The following is a 16171-nucleotide window of genomic DNA, read 5'->3' as shown; positions in this document are numbered from 1 at the left end:
CCAAAAGCAAAAACGGTGACTTCTAAGGGTTAAGCTAAAGTCTGTTTGGGTCCAGAACAAGTCCCCACAAGTATAATGATACAAGATTAGTGGCATGTGTGTGCACGACTAACCTGGCTGTGGGCTGGACGGAGTGTCTGTGCTGCTGGGGGTGATGCCTTTCTCTCTCTGTTGGAACATTTCTCTGGGGTTAACAGAACGCTGAGAGATAAGAGACACAGCCTCCTGTTGAGAACGAACACACACACACACACATATACATACACACACACACACACACACACATTTATTTATTCCATGATTACAGTGCAATAAGAGTCATAAAGGAAGAAAAACATGCCACCGTTCAAAGGTTTGGAATCATCACTGTTCTCGACAATATGATGCAATTTTGTTGCAAATAAATGTACAATACGATGTTGCAACAACTTCAGGTTTAGAGAGAAAGCTGTGACAAATGAACAAATGTTAGACGTGTCCAGAATGATACACAGAACAAGTGTAGATGATGCAGATGAGGTTTCTGAAAAGGCTGCCATCTTGCCTAACTCGCTCACGTCGGTAGCTGTTTTCATTTGTTCAGCAGGCAGAAGTCTGCCTGAAATATGACTGACGAATGGGTTTCTGTTCTGGGTTTGTTTCGTTGTGCTCAGCAGTTTGGGGTTGGTTTTCAAGTTTACAACTGAACTTGGCTTCTCTTTTTTTTTATTAAGCTGTAGCACAGAATGTACAACACTCAGTTCTTTCACTTGAGTGCAAATATCAAAAATACCTCTGAATACCTCTGAAATACCGCTGAATATATTTGACTTGATGATCATTAACCAAAGGCAGATTTGAAGAAAAGCTAAAAAAACTCAGCTTCTCCGCCTGATCAGTACTGTGTGGATGTTTCAGAGACGGTGACGTAGCAATGGCAACATAAACAACCACACAGCAGCATGTGGAAGGCTTTCTTATGCTTTTTAAGCTTTTATTTTCTGTCAGAAATCGGACTTTGAATCTGTTCGAGGTATCAAATTATGGAGGTCTGCTGATCAATGCCTACTGCTTTTACAAAGCCACTGACACTTTATTCTTCTTGATGGGCTTGACATCAAATTGTGTAAGATACAGTCACCTCTACTGATCTGGCACGACTCATTTGTGTTCTCATGTGGACAAAGATTTTTGTGAAAACACCTTCATTTTTAAAAATATTCAGACATTACAGTGTATTGTACTATATTGTTCAATATGAGGTTCTTAATTCAAGATGCTCAGGAATAAAACATTTAGACTGGAGCAAATAAAGCAGTTAGTTTAGTGCTAATTATATTGTATAAATGATAATAAAAATTAAACAAGCAGACCCTCCCTACTCTGAAAATATCGCTTCCTCTTTAGCTCATTATCGAGAGGAGAGAGTGGAAAAAAAATAAAAACTCATTACGGAAAGTAGAAGGCAGATTTTTAGGCACTACTTATTTTTGCTCTATTAAACTGAAACAACATTGTGTCGTATTGAACTGAACTCTGCAAATTGTTACTCTCCTAAGAATTACAAGCACAATGTTTATCATTTAAAAACTTCTTCTTGGTCATAAAACACTGAAAAATGAATAAAATATCTACACATACAGTCGGGTGTCTGGTTGTTATCAAATTAAATATATGCCAAGAGTGATTCCAAACTTTTGAATGATAGAATATAAACAGACGAGACATTTTACACGTCGAGATAAAGACTGAAAGAAAGAAAGAATGTAACAGTTCTGCTGAGGCACACTGAAGAAACGCACCAAGCTTAAAGAAAGTGAAAGTAAGACAGACTGAAAAGAAGGAAGGCTCAGGAGCTGTACACAGTGAAAGAAAGGTCATTAGTGGACAGGAGAGTTCTGGTGTCCAGAGGCCAGGCTGGATACTGCCCAAACACACTCACATTGGCTTTCTCCACGGACTGTGCACGCTTAAAGCTTTTGGGTTGTGCTGCCGGCTCCTCCTCCTGTCAGACATGAACACATCCTTTAAACAAATCTCCTCCACACAAACATTAATGATGCAACAAACTGAAAGGTAAGATGAATGCTGGTACATAAAATGTGATCTCCCCTACAGTCACATCATCATTAAACATCACAGTGCATATATAATAAACCTGTTCAAGTCCAACAACTCAATTTACTCCTAAATGCCAAAGAACTTCTACTGATTGGTATAAAGCAGGGGACTCAGACTCACATAACAGGGAGGCCACTATCAAGGTGGTCTTCTCCAAGAGAGGTGGTTATTAGCAATTCTTCTGTCATCACAAACATCAACTAGTACTACTACTAATCATAATAATAATATTTATACTACTAATGTGTTGTATAATACAATGTAATAAATTTTATATGGGCATTCCTGCTTATTGTGAAAGGCCGTTCCTGATACAAGCATGCAACTGGGTTAATTCTTTGTTCTCGATGGAATCGTTTGATTATTCCATTCATTTCTTAGTTCTGGTGTGCTGTATTTACCACATGACATATGAATGAATCAACAAAGGCCGACTCAACTATCAGTCTAAATCAGAATCATAGCCGAGTTAGTTAGTCATTAGATTCATCTTGCTCGTTTATTTATTTGTTTATTTTGACTACATATAATGCTAATACTTTTATCCTCAGTCAAACTTGGTTTTTCCTGTTTTGTTAAAAATCAGTAGTGCCATGGGACCAAATGATAAATTAAGTGATATACATTTTGTTTTTTTTCTATTTTTTTCCCAATTTTCTCCCCAATTTAGTCATATTCAATTCCACCCATTAGTTAGGACCCTAATCACACGATACCACCAGCACTAAGTGGGCGAAGGATAACGCAGGCTTCCTCTGAGACCTGTGAAGCGCCACTGCATCTTTTCAAACTGCCGCTCACGCAACATCAGTGGACAGCTGAATGCGCTCGGAGGAAAGCGCCAACCACCAGATCTGTTATGTAAACTAACAGACGCTTGCACTGAATATCATCGCGCTGGTTGATGGGGGGAGAGGGAGGGGCTATCCTACCCACCCAGAGAGCGAGGCCAGTTGTGCTCTCTTGGACTCCCGGCCAAGGATGGCTGCAGCATCACCAGGGATCGAACTCGCGATCTTTTATGTCAAGGTCTTGCAAACAAAGCTAGTTTGCTCTATTATTTAAAATTTCATCTTGAAAAGCCAGGTGCCTCCAAACGTTTCAGGGTGGGTTTGATGTCACTAGGCCACTGGGACCGTCTGATATAAGGGGGTTTGAACATTACTGTCTTCCTACTGTGGATGTAGTACTTAGTAGATGTGTTATAGAGATTATCTGATGTGGTGATAGAGGTGAGGAACTGTAAAAGAGGCCCTGAGAGAGAGAGAGAGAGATTAAGATAACAGTGTCTCAAAACAAACACAGCTGAAAGAAGAAGTAGAATGTAGTGAAATGCCTCATTCCACCACCGACCTGTCTAAGCTTTTTCCATTGTCCACTGATGTTGGTCTGATCTTAACAGAAACTGTAGTGCCTACACCACATTCTTAAAGAGTCCATATACTACATTTATTTTGCATTTTATTTTTCCATTGAGGTCCATTATAACATTAGTGTGGTTTTATGTGCCAAAAATGATCATAATTAATTTTAACATGATCGTTTTCCAACCTCTCCACGTTCCTTAGGATTAAACAGGCTGCTCTTGTTACTGTACCTTTAAGACTGATGTAAGATACAGGACTGATATGAGATAAATGAGCTCTGTTCTGATTGGCTGATCTTTGTTGTGTCTCATTAAGCACTTAGAGCTGAAACACGCTTTAGAAGCTAAACTGCTGTAGGCTTTAGGTGGATGTGTGTAAATGAGTGGGTTCCTGCGACATTACAGAAACAGTGAATCCAAACGGGGTGTTTTTGCAGTTTAGCTTTAATCTGACTTCTAGAATTTTCATTAAACCACAATGAGTTTGTGTTTTATTTGTAACAGACCGCAAGTCCTTAAAATAAACAGCACATTTCCGAACATCTTCTCAAATCTGTTTCTCGGTCTAAACTTGTCTGACCGAAACTGAGACACTGACGTCACAACTCAAGCTTTCCTTAAAAGGTGCTAGGAGTTAGGAGTTTTCTAATATAAATGCAGTACCCTGCTTATGATCAGTGCAAACACTGCACTCTTAATTACTGCAGCTTTAGTTGTTTATTGTTCTGTTCAGAAAAATTCAACCCCAAAAATGTTTGTTTGTACAGATTACGACTGCTTACATCACCCCATCTTAAAAAAAATATTGTGGTTGGATGCAGGGAAACTAAGTAAGTTACTAAAAATACTAAAATTAAATAAAATATTACATTTCTTTTGTTTACATTACTGTTACATGCATTTCTCCGTTGAAATTAATCTACTACAATACTATGGAATGAAAAAAACAACAACAATCTGCTCAATCAAAAGTATGATGGAAAACAAGAAATTATGGATTTAAAAAGGAAGCTTTTAATTGTTTATTAAGTCTCCAAACAGTATAAATACATATTATTTTTCTACATTACTTTTTCATGTGTCATTTACTGGATATTTTCATTTTTCAACTTAGTTCTTCAAACTCAGTTTTCATAATTCTAGCACGTTTAACCATTTATTCCACTTTTGTCACTGTTTATATGATTTTGAGTGCCTGTGCGACACCTAATACATTGTTGGCAAAAGGTTTCTGCATTAAACATTACTGTGTTTATGGCTGGCATGAATAACTGGTTCTCTGACTTGTATATTAAACAGATTTTAAATGTTAAAACGTGTCATTTCATTCCAAAAGCTTCCTAAAACAGATTTACACTACTTTCTTCTCCCTTGGACGGCTGGATGACATTAATTAGCAGTTCACTGAAATGTTCCTTTCTTCAACGATACGTTCTGTTCAATATGTAGCCCAAAGTTACCTTTACATGATGTTAGACATTTAGGCGAGAGAGCTAAAGTACATTCACACTAACAGCAGGTGAAAATCACACCACCATGCTCTCATGTGCTACCTTCTATGCAATCTTCTATGCAACTGTAATGAGATGTCTGACAGCTAAAACAGGTTGTAAGGCTTTCATACATCTCAACAATTAGCTGGAATTCATTTCAGTGCTATCAGTGCACTACTTTGCCATTTATATGCACAACAAATCCTGTCATTCTTCCTGGAGCCTAAAAAAAAAGGGTAACACCTGTAGTTTTATCATCTCCTGAATGGAATTCAATTTGCATCAGGCGGATGAAAATAGGTGCAAAGGAGAACAAGCTTGGCGAGCGATTAGTCATTATGCCAAATTCAATAGAGCTCTCCGAGGTCCTCAGGAAAAAGAAACGGGAACAGATTACAGAGCACTTTTAAGGGAGATGCAACTCAATTACTTCACAGTATGATGAAAAAAAAATGAGCATGAAAAAACGAAACAAACACACAACAAACAGGCTGTTCCATAAAATTCAGCCCAACCAAAAGATGTTCAACGAACCCCAGTAGGTGTCTCCTGACACAATTAATGTCAGTGCGCATGAGTCGGCTGTCAAAAAGACATTTCACAACAGTCTACTTATGAGATCAGGAAGGAGGAAGAAAAAATCAACTGGGCGTGGAACAAGACAAGATTAGTCAGTGGTTTAACACTAGGCATCATGAACGATGTCTTTAAAAACTGACAGAAATGATGGAAATGGAAAGTTTTGGTCTGGCCAAATTAAGTTGACTTTAGCTAAGGTCTTACTTCTAGATTAGGTTACTTCTATCTGCTCACAGCGCTAAAATGATGCTCAGATGTACACATATACTACGCTAACATATGTCAGTATGTGGATATTTGTTCATCATTTATGAACAAATACAGTTAGAAGGTATATGATACAGTTGTATGCATATCCATTATAGGGAACAAACTTAAATACGGCATTTTCTGCAAATTGTGGTGCACAGTTTCTGTGTATTTGCAACTTTTGCACAGGCCATATTTCATGTTTTATTTTTTCTAATATGTTAAATTTTGCAAATAAACGGTGTTTGTGCATCAACATGTGCAGAAAGGTGTTCTCTGTAGAGGACTTGTGAAAACTTTTGCATACAACTGAAAATTATCTTCTTCCTAAATTTTAAACTTTAAGCTTCAGACTGGAATTCCTTTATGAAATCCTGTTTTGGTTCCCACTTCATTGAAATTCGCAAGGATTTACATTTAATATTAAACATCTCAATGCAATGATTTTTTGTTTGTATAAAACACGTCAGATACAACATGGTCACTGTCTGGGACAAAATGTTTTACCTCAATTTTTATTGTTTCAAATAATTTAAAAGCACTTTCTGCTCTTGAGTGAACATCTAACCATGAACAGATCAATATGGTCCAAAATTACATTAAGAATGTTTTTTCCTTCTCTTGAAAACTTACTGTTTTGGGTATATGAGGTTTTGCTCCGACAGCGACAATATACAACACGTATGCTTTTTAAAATGTTGTATACTAAAATTTTGGAGAACAAGTGTATGTTTAAAAAAGAAAGAGAGAACGAAAGAAAGAACGAGGGCACCGAGGGTTTAGAACTGTACACAGGTGAGTCTTATTCTTTCAGAACAAAACTGCTGACCTGGAATCGGCTGTTCTTGATTGTGTGCGTGTCTCACTCACCCACTGCTGTTTCTGCTGACTCTGACTCTCTGTCTCCAGCTGGTACCTCCTGCAATGCAAACACACCTTTATCAACCTGCACGTACACATGCACACAAATACCCATAGTGACCAAAACAGCCTGTCTGCTACAGTCACGCTCTCAGCTCTCAGGTGTGTGTATGGAGGCCTAAAGGAACTCACTTCTGCTCGTCGATCTGTGCGGCTCGCTCTTTGGCCTTCTTCTCTCTCAGAGCTGCTTCTTTGGCATCTCGCTCCTTAATTTCTCTCTCCAATTGCTGCCGCTCCTCCTCCGCTTTCTTCTTCTCCTCCTGGCGACGTTTCTCCTCGTCTTTCTGGAGACAGAGAGAAAACACAGCAGAAAGATAAACATCTAGTAAAAGCCAATGTTATAAAAATGTAACACAATTTGGAATAGTTTTGTTGTCTTTTTTAAAAATTAAACAAAATGAAATCTTAAACAATATTATAAGCATTAAAGTTAAAATCAGTACCAATACCAGTTTAGACGATGTATCAGCCGACACTGCTTAAAACAGTGATCTAGGATAAAGTCGTTGCTACCCGAAAAGTATAAATGCAAAGAATTTTCCGTTTCATGTACTGCACAACATTACATCCAATTAGACAAGACCAATTCTACTCCAAATCGACGTGGCTAAGAAAACAACACATCTTCTTTCCGTACCGTGATGTATTTCTAAGTGAAAAGTGTCATCAGGGATACAGGGTCTCCTGAGCTTTGCTCGATGATAAATTTTATTTTAAGTGATGGGAGGGAGAGCTGAAACTAGTGGTGGGCTATATGATATTTATGAGACTATATGAGAAAGATATCATCTGTACTTAAAGAACACTGACCAACTGTATATTTCACTATAAAGAGAGCATAATTAGTCCCTTCTAATTGGATTTAGTGCAGTATGATATGTAATATGTAGAGTAACTGTTTCAACTTAGGAATATAAAAATAAATACAATGATACTGATCATATATCATAAAAATGTCATGTAGTGATAGCATATTTTTCCAATATTACCCTCCCTTAGGTAAAACCTAATTCTATTGTTTAATATTAGTTTTCCCGGCCCTGCTGATGCACGATAAAGTAATCAACACTTTGTCAGAAGATTACAAAAACCAAGAACTTCGTCTCTGAAATGGTATGATATGACGGATCATGCTAAATATGACCAGGGACATATAAGGGGAAAAAATGGCCTTGATAAACAGAGTGAAATCTTGAATTGTGACACCACTAAGAGCTCTTCTGATTTTTTTTAACCTCTTATTCTCCAGGGTATATTTTGGTTTGTTCATCTGAATTTACATGACCAAATCATAAGGCAAATTATTCAGTAACTGCATGAAATAAATTTTTTTTTATTTATTTATTTTTGTAAAAGCTCCCCTCAAATTAACAGAACATGTGTTTTTCTTGAAGAAGTTAATGAAACATGGAGCTGTTCAGTGTTCTTTAAGTACTGATGATACCCATGATATACTCTGAAAAGTTTATCACAGAAGCGTTTATCATGATAACAGTGGCAAATCATAATATCGCCCACCCCAATCCACAACACTTGCATAACTGGTACAAGCTTAATTTTGCTGTCATCGCAGTTAAGACCACTGCTCCTCAGCTCTACCTCAGTATGTGTCTTACCTCAGCCTGAGCCCAAAAGGTGTCTTTGTTGGTCCTTTTGATCTCCGACATGGCATTGGTCTTCTGATACACAGAGCCCTGTGGAAAAACAAGACGTTTTCAGCTGTAAAGAAAAGACATACATAAATAGAAATCCAGTCATGTCTGAATATATACTCATTATATTCTTTTCTTTCCTGTTTTAATGTTTGGTCACAGACAGTCCCTCAAAATCTTGAAAATGTAATCACATGAGGGCCTGACTAGATGGCAACTAAAAAGACTCCAACAGTTTTAAACAGTGCTTTTCTGACTGATATGATTGCCAGTTACTGGCTTTTAAATGGTTATTTTAACAGTGATGTTATTTTATGTTCAGATTTACCAGTTCAGTATATTGCTGTGAAAAAAAAATGATGAATATCGCCTTAAAAGACTGCGAAATCATCAGAAATTAGCATTTTCCTCATATCACAGATCCATAAGGTAATAAAACAAGCAGTGCTTTACTTGCAGGATGACAGCCGATACCGATAAATTCGCTGGAGCAAAACATCGCCCAGTATGATCAACCAACTGATATATCTAGTACACAATAGTGCTTATGTATGCAAAATCCTTTGGGAGAAAAAAAAAAGCAGACTGTGGTTTTAGGTGACAAACACACTTTTAGTGTTTAGGAATGCATTTGGAAGAGGTAAACATGCTTCACATGCCACCATTTCCACATTCCTTATCCATTCCAGAACATTCCCTGTCTAAATCCTGACACAGTGCAGTGTCAGTGCGTTTCAGATAAACAAGCTGCAGGCTGGCACCGGCCCTGGCATTAACAAGCCATCACAAGGCCTTTCTGGCCGCTGCTGCTGCTGCCCACTTTAGTCTCTTCACCATTAGGACATTACCAAGATACACTGTTCTACATTTACTACCATTAAATTCACAAAATAAACAAGAGCCAGCCCAGTATCGGTTTAGTAACATGTCAGAGCAGATATCTCAGTATCACTGACTTGAACTAACCCTTCTAGACTCCCCCCATGATTTACACACGTTGAATTGCCTCCCTTCACTTTGTTCAATTCATTTTCATTTGCAGCTCATTAAAGCAAGTGGAAAAATTCTATGGAAAGTGGGACTGTAAGCTTTCAATCCACAGCACATTTATGTTTGTAGGAGATTTTGAGGAAAAACTGAGCAAAAAGTTGCATGTCATGCTTTACTGAAAGAAAATACACATTAGTTACATTAGCTTAGCTTTAGCTTTTGCCAGACCAAATCATGAGCGAAAGCGCATTCATTTCAATGAAATATGCTATGCTAAGCCGTTTCATGTTGCAGACTTAATGACCAAATTAATTTTTAATTGGAGTTCAATTCTGGTAAACTTGGACATGCAAAGTCGCACCCTTGACCAATAGTGCTGCTGCTTTGGCTCCTTTGACCTCTGAAGGGGCAGGGCTTCGTACAGCAGCACTAAAGATCCAGAGTTTACCAGTATCTAAGCACATGACCCTTTAACATTTCTTCCCGTCTATAAATAAACTCATAAAAAAGAGGCCACAAGATACACAATATGTCAGGAGACTGTATTAGATGATGAAACTATAGCGCTATTTGGACAAGATTAGGTAACTTCCTCTTTTACAGGCGCTCCTCTATGATTTTATTGCCGTCCGGATCGGCCAAGTCTGTGTTTTTCTCCCTCCTCCTGTGAGATACTTACAGGCCAAAGTACCTACTGTTTTTCCACCAAGCTCAGCTGCCAAAAAATGTATTCCAGTCCAGATACAAATCTCTGATTTTGGTAGATTTTTAGGCAGTCGCACTACATTGAAGAAAAGGTTTTTCTGACTGCCGTATTTGCTCTTCTAGGGGTGCGTATCAATATTAAACATTATCCAAATCGTGATACGGTTAATGTTTTAGACGTCGTTCAGCCATCGTTTGGTTGGTAGAACTTTTAGTAAAACTAGTAACTTCTAGTAAAACTAGAAGTTTTTATCCTCTCTACACTGGAAGAGTATTAGCAGGAGGAGAAACAAAAAAGAGAAAGTCTATCAGAAAAGGGAGATCTCGCAGATTGATTAATGGTAGCTACGCGTAGTAAGCTTTTTATAATCACATACGGCTACATAATATCAAAAGCACTTGTTTATGCACAATTATGAACCTTTTACGCTAACAAAACGTGATCATACGACCATGTGTGACGCAAACATCCAGGTTCGTAGAAACTGCAGCCCAAAACTCATGCTTGTGCCTCCAGTAGTAATTTTACTGCCATCTGAATGCGCAAGATCTGCAAAGTGCTGGTGTGGCTGCAAGCAGAATCACCCTGATTCCAATCCTTTAATCAACTGATTTCAGTCAAAAAGGTGATCATGTGATCTCCTGATTTGTTGGAATGAAAACCTGCAGCCACACCAGCCCTTTGCGAATAAGAATGGACACTCCTGAACTAATCCAATCCGAACAGGGCTAAACTTTTGTGTTTTTATCGTTTATAATAGGCAAGTTGTTCAGCCTGCTGACTGCTAGGTTAGTTGCTTGGCTAAGCACTGCTGCACACATCATTCACACTACTGCGGTCAACCATGACACTTATTTACACTCTCTTACTACAGCTGTGCTCTCGCAAATGTACAATTAATGAGACAATTATGTTTATCTTTGTTGTTTTTACTGTTTATGGTTGGCCAGCTAAGTGCATCAAAATTCTGTATTTTTTTTGTGTTCTTCCAATATTCCAGTCCAGCCTTGATCATCTAGTTTCCAATACAACATGAACTGCAAATACCTTGTGTGACTTAAAAAAAATTGGGTTAAAAAAAAAAAACCTTAACAATTTTGCTATTTGTTTGATTCTGAAACAAATGTAAGACCGAAACCTGCAGACCCCAACATGTTGGTGCAGAATGTAAATGAACTGTAAAAGTAAGTCATTATGTTACTATGTGATTCATTATATAACTACATATGAATGTTTATGTGAAGTATTTTGAATGTAAATCAATATTAATTATACATACAACTAAATAATTCTACGCAATAACAACTCCAGGGTTAAACAGTATAAAGGAGGGGTGGGGCTAATCACATGATAATCACAACTAAAATATCACTTACCGACTCATTTTTAGAATCACAACAAACACACATATTCTAATAATAATTTTTTTTTTTAACTCTAATAATTGCCTACTGTCAGTTCTGTGAACTCTGTACCTGTATAGAGTTGTGTTAAAAACTGCACAAAGCCACAAACTTCGAAACGGCACGTATCAAAACTGCAGTAGGTTTACAACACTCACCACAGGCCCCTGAGGCCCCGTGTCTCTGAAGCGGTTTGTCTCTTTGTGGAAGCTGTAGTTGGCTCCTGAAGCTTTGGCCACTTTCTGCATGATGCTCTCAGGTTCAACGTCCTCCTCTGCACGAGCGTTGATGGTCACGTGAGCTCCCTGTACAAAACAACATCAAACACACAAACGCAATGCACAAAAGAATGAACTAATGCACAACACAAAACATGCATCACAGTACACACCATACTGTATACTATACATACTGGCCGATATAAATCACTACACTGATACCAGATTAAAGGAGCTAAACTATATTTTTTGATAAGGTAAAATTCAACTCTCTAATAGTTGTAGTTTAATAGTGTCTTACTTACTCATGTTATTGTCACTTCTCAATTATCATACTTCTTCAAGTCAAATAAATAGAAATGCACCAAGTCGGAAATAATATAAATATAATAGTGTGGAGACAGAGTTTCCAGAATTCCTAGGATTTTCAGTTTCTGTTATTTAGCTCTTCATCACTTTATCACTTTTCTTCACATAAAGGTAATTTTTCCTGATATTTGTTATATGTTATCCTCAGACTTAAGGAACAGGCTTGGATGCATTTTAAATATTTTTGCTATTTTGCCATATATTGCTAAAAAAAAAGGTGAGTAATCATATTGTAGTCTCTCACAAATCCTCACATTAGTGAAGTTCAATTCATTACAATAAAAAAAAAACCACCATTTATAAATATCTGTGTTTTATCAGCCACATTATGAGCTGCACTGATAATTTCCTATAGTCCTGTGCCAGTAACAGAATCCTCTTATTCAGGTAACCATGTTGTAGATAACTACGATAAACAGCTAAACTGGTCTTTTTTTATTTCCCCTAAAGCGTTTGCACACATAGTAACTTTGAGATGGTTCCTAATTCTAAAGCAGACGCTGAAACAAACACAATGACAGTGAGCTGAAGCTCAGTACTAATAGTTGACACTAAAAATGTGTCCAATAAAAGAACAAAATAAAAGTGCAGTTCAGTAAAAGTGGTCATCTTTCATTTGGCCACAAAACTGTTACTAATCTGGTAAATAACAACATAATTGTGAATATCGCATGATCTTTACTGTCAAAGGCCACTTTCACTGTAGCTGCTTAGCTTAGCCTGATGCCTGTTGGTCAGAGGCCATTTTGCCTGATGTCCAACTGTCTGAGAGCAGAGATCTAACTGTTTTCCACGAGGCCTGGAGCTGTTTTGTCTAATGTCTGAAACCTGACTCTGTGGTCTGAGAATGTCCTTTAACGTACATCATAACATAAGCTTTGTTTGTGATATCTGCCAGCCGTAGCGGCACACAGTGTCCCTTCCCTCCGAGCACGTTCAGCCAGCACTGCTCAATGTTCAGCCATGTTTCTAGAACAATGTTACGTACATTAAATATGGTACTAATATAGGATATCACATCACCCTACATGTTTAATTGTATTCATGTGTGGGGACACTAGTGTCATTCATGTATGCAGACACAGTAACCAAAGTCACAGTAGACACAGTAACCAAAGCTGTCATCTAAATAAACAGGTTTTTGATCTGTGGGTGGAGTATCCACTCATTTCCCTGTTTACACTAATCTGACTGATCTGCTGGAAAGATCAGATGGAGGTGTACGACTACACTAAACTCATTAGTCCAACGCTCCAACAACACAGAGTCAGACTCAGTGTGTCACTGCAGAAGAGAACAGTTACCTTCAGAAAGTTAGCTATGGAGCTAACGTGGTTCGCACAGAGTCCTTTCCGAGCATCTTTCACCCCCTCACCAGTCTGAAAAACATGAATGCAGAGAATGAGAAGAGTGATCATACCAGCCAGTAATAAGAGTAATAAGTAGAAATAGGTGAATCGTTCAATTCAAATCGTTCATTCAAATAAACAGAAAACCATTAGTACTTGTTCACAAATTACACATTTGCACATGGCATGTGTAGTTTACAATACAATGAAATAAACTGTGCATTATAATTGTGCTTTTACAATTTGAGAGGCCACATAATTCTGAGAACAAAAAAAAAGGAAAAATGAAAGAAAAGCACTGACCCAGTTGATGAGGACGTATTTGGGGAGGCCAGAGTTGGGGTCTTTGACTCTGCAGAAAGCGTACATCACCTTCCCACTGTTCAGCTCCTCCACCAGCTCCTCCAATCCCCCATCTGAATGCATAAATACACTGAGAACACCAGCAAACACCAAAGGCTTCTCCTAACAGCCAGCTGTATTAGATGAGGACAGTTCTGTACAGATTAAACTGTTCTCCAAAAACATGACCAAAAACATGTCCATCTCCAAAGTCTGCCTCTTGTTAAGTTAGCTTCCAAGACTTGGCTCGCACACTCATCATAGAACCGACCCAGAAAACACTTGCAGAAAACAAGAAGAGGAATACAAACCAAAAACACTGAAGACTGGACAGTAAAGTGTGGCAAGAAAAGGAATGTAGATGTACGGGTGGGATATTTTGGACTAAACATTTCAGCGTCTGTTAGCCGTGACTTCAGAAGGATGCTCTGTATACTGTTAGAAATAAAGGTACTGCGCAGGTACATTTTTCATTCATCAAGGTACAAGCAGTGTCAATGTACCCTCAAAGGGACAATATTGGTTTTAAGGTCTGATTGTGAACCTTAAATAAGTTTTTCCTAATGGAAAAGTATAAATTCGTAACCTAATGTTTTAAAACAGAACAGTAAAATAAAAAGCCTGGAGACAGGACAGGGGTGAGTGGAGTCAGTACAACTTAGAAAATATCATTTCAATGGATTATGGTACGGTTATGTTCCCTAACTAAAGGTACTGAGATTGTCACCCCAGTGACAATGACAGTTTAGTACCTTTATTTCTGAGAGTGTTCGACATCTGTTATATGCAGATTTTTATGTGTGTGAACTGAAGAGCTGTGCTTTTTCTCCCATTTCTGTTTTTTTCTCCTGATTTAGAAGCTTGAAAAGCAAGAAAAGCAATAAATATTTGAATTACAAAAATATATATTTGGGCATCTCAGAAACACTTACCTCCTTTGTCAGCCAGGCGGATATCGTTGGTGTTTCCCTCATAGGTGAACAAGGCCCTACAAGAAGAACACAACCCAATTACAACACTGCATCCTGATTACATAACACACTTGTGCTTCACTTATAAAGAAGAAAAATGCATTACAATATAAGAATCTATTCATTATAGATGTAAATTTCTGACCTTATGACAGTTTGCTTTCACAACAATTCCTGAGGCTGGCTTTTCTTTTTATTTATTATTTCAATACTGCACTAAATGTAACTAAACATTGTGCTCTGTCTGTAATGAAACATGCAGTAGTTCAATGTTGTGCAAGTACTGATTATATCAAGGGTCAGAGGTGGGCAGTTCAGGTCCAGAAAGTAAAAATCATCCTCAGGATTTTGTTCCAGCTGCCTGCCTTCTATAATTAAACCAAACCAGCCTCAGGCAGTACAAAATTCTGGGGAGGACTTTTACTTTCTGGACCTGAACTGCCCACCTCTGACCTTAATTTGATGTACTGTGATGTAACATGATGTAATTTATCACAATAATAAAAAGCAATGTCATATTGCCCACCTCTCCTTTCATGCAACTTTAGCTACTTGAAACTAAATTAAATTTCACTTGGGTTGCATCCTGCAACTCATCTGAAACTCAGCTGAACTAGTTGCAGCTGTCAACAGCCAATCAAAATGGCAATAACGCATCACGTCATGTCGAACAACAATTTCAAATGACTGAAAATGAAATGAAACTTGAATTTCATCATGTGAATATGGTATCCTGTCAAGTAAAATTATCTTAAATATAGTCAATAAGTCTAATATTTCTCCTGTTGACATTGTAAGCTTAATTTAAGATTATTTTAACTTAGTTCTAGACATTTTTTACTTGTTTTAAGTGGTTTTATTGAGTAAACTTATCTCACTGTATTGGCAGATAAATTTTAAGAAATGCTTGAAACCAGCAACTTTATCTGCCAGTATAGTGGGATAACTTTACTTTATTAAGTAAAATTATCTTACTATACTGGCCAGAAAGTAAAAGTCCTCCCCAGACGTTTGTACTGCCTGAAGCTGGTTTGGGTTAATTATAGAAGGCAGGCAGCCAGAACAAAATCCTGAGGATGATTTTTACTTTCTGGACCTGAACTACCCACCTCTGACCCTTGATATAATCAGTACTTGCACAACATTGACCTACTGCATGGTTCATTACTGACAAATCAAGTAAATAATGTGTAGAAATAAGTTAGATAATATTATAATAAGCGCAGAACAATTTCAAAAAGGGAAATATTAGATGTATCGACTAAATATAAGATAATTTCATTTGACGAGATCCCATTTTTTGCAGTGTTCAATTAGAATTACTTTTTAAAATGCATTAAATACACAACCGTGAGGCATTATTTACATAGTACTGGAATATAAACAATAAAAACAACAAAGAGTATTTTTGTAGTTTTTACATTTACGAACAGCCCAAGAATGTTATTCTGGTCAACAAAATG

At 37.5% G+C, this 16171-nt stretch overlaps 1 protein-coding gene across 2 annotated transcripts in view; it reads right to left on the bottom strand.

Annotated features, from left to right (window-relative positions):
* The window catches only part of dbnlb (drebrin-like b), a 34277-nt gene that overhangs the window by 11408 nt on the left and 6698 nt on the right, over positions 1–16171 (bottom strand). For both annotated transcript variants that reach the window (XM_036578305.1, XM_036578306.1), the window contains exons 2-10: positions 14670–14725; positions 13699–13811; positions 13351–13425; positions 11618–11764; positions 8325–8402; positions 6841–6992; positions 6658–6706; positions 1922–1984; positions 114–225 (exon numbers count right to left, since the gene is read on the bottom strand). In XM_036578305.1, the coding sequence (XP_036434198.1) occupies positions 114–225; positions 1922–1984; positions 6658–6706; positions 6841–6992; positions 8325–8402; positions 11618–11764; positions 13351–13425; positions 13699–13811; positions 14670–14725 (845 nt within the window). The remainder of the gene's footprint in view (positions 1–113; positions 226–1921; positions 1985–6657; positions 6707–6840; positions 6993–8324; positions 8403–11617; positions 11765–13350; positions 13426–13698; positions 13812–14669; positions 14726–16171) is intronic.

Source organism: Colossoma macropomum, unplaced genomic scaffold, assembly GCF_904425465.1.
Source record: "Colossoma macropomum unplaced genomic scaffold, Colossoma_macropomum, whole genome shotgun sequence".
NCBI lineage: Eukaryota > Metazoa > Chordata > Actinopteri > Characiformes > Serrasalmidae > Colossoma > Colossoma macropomum.
The sequence above is the reverse complement of the archived record's forward strand: the minus strand, read 5'-3'. Positions and strand labels throughout refer to the sequence as shown.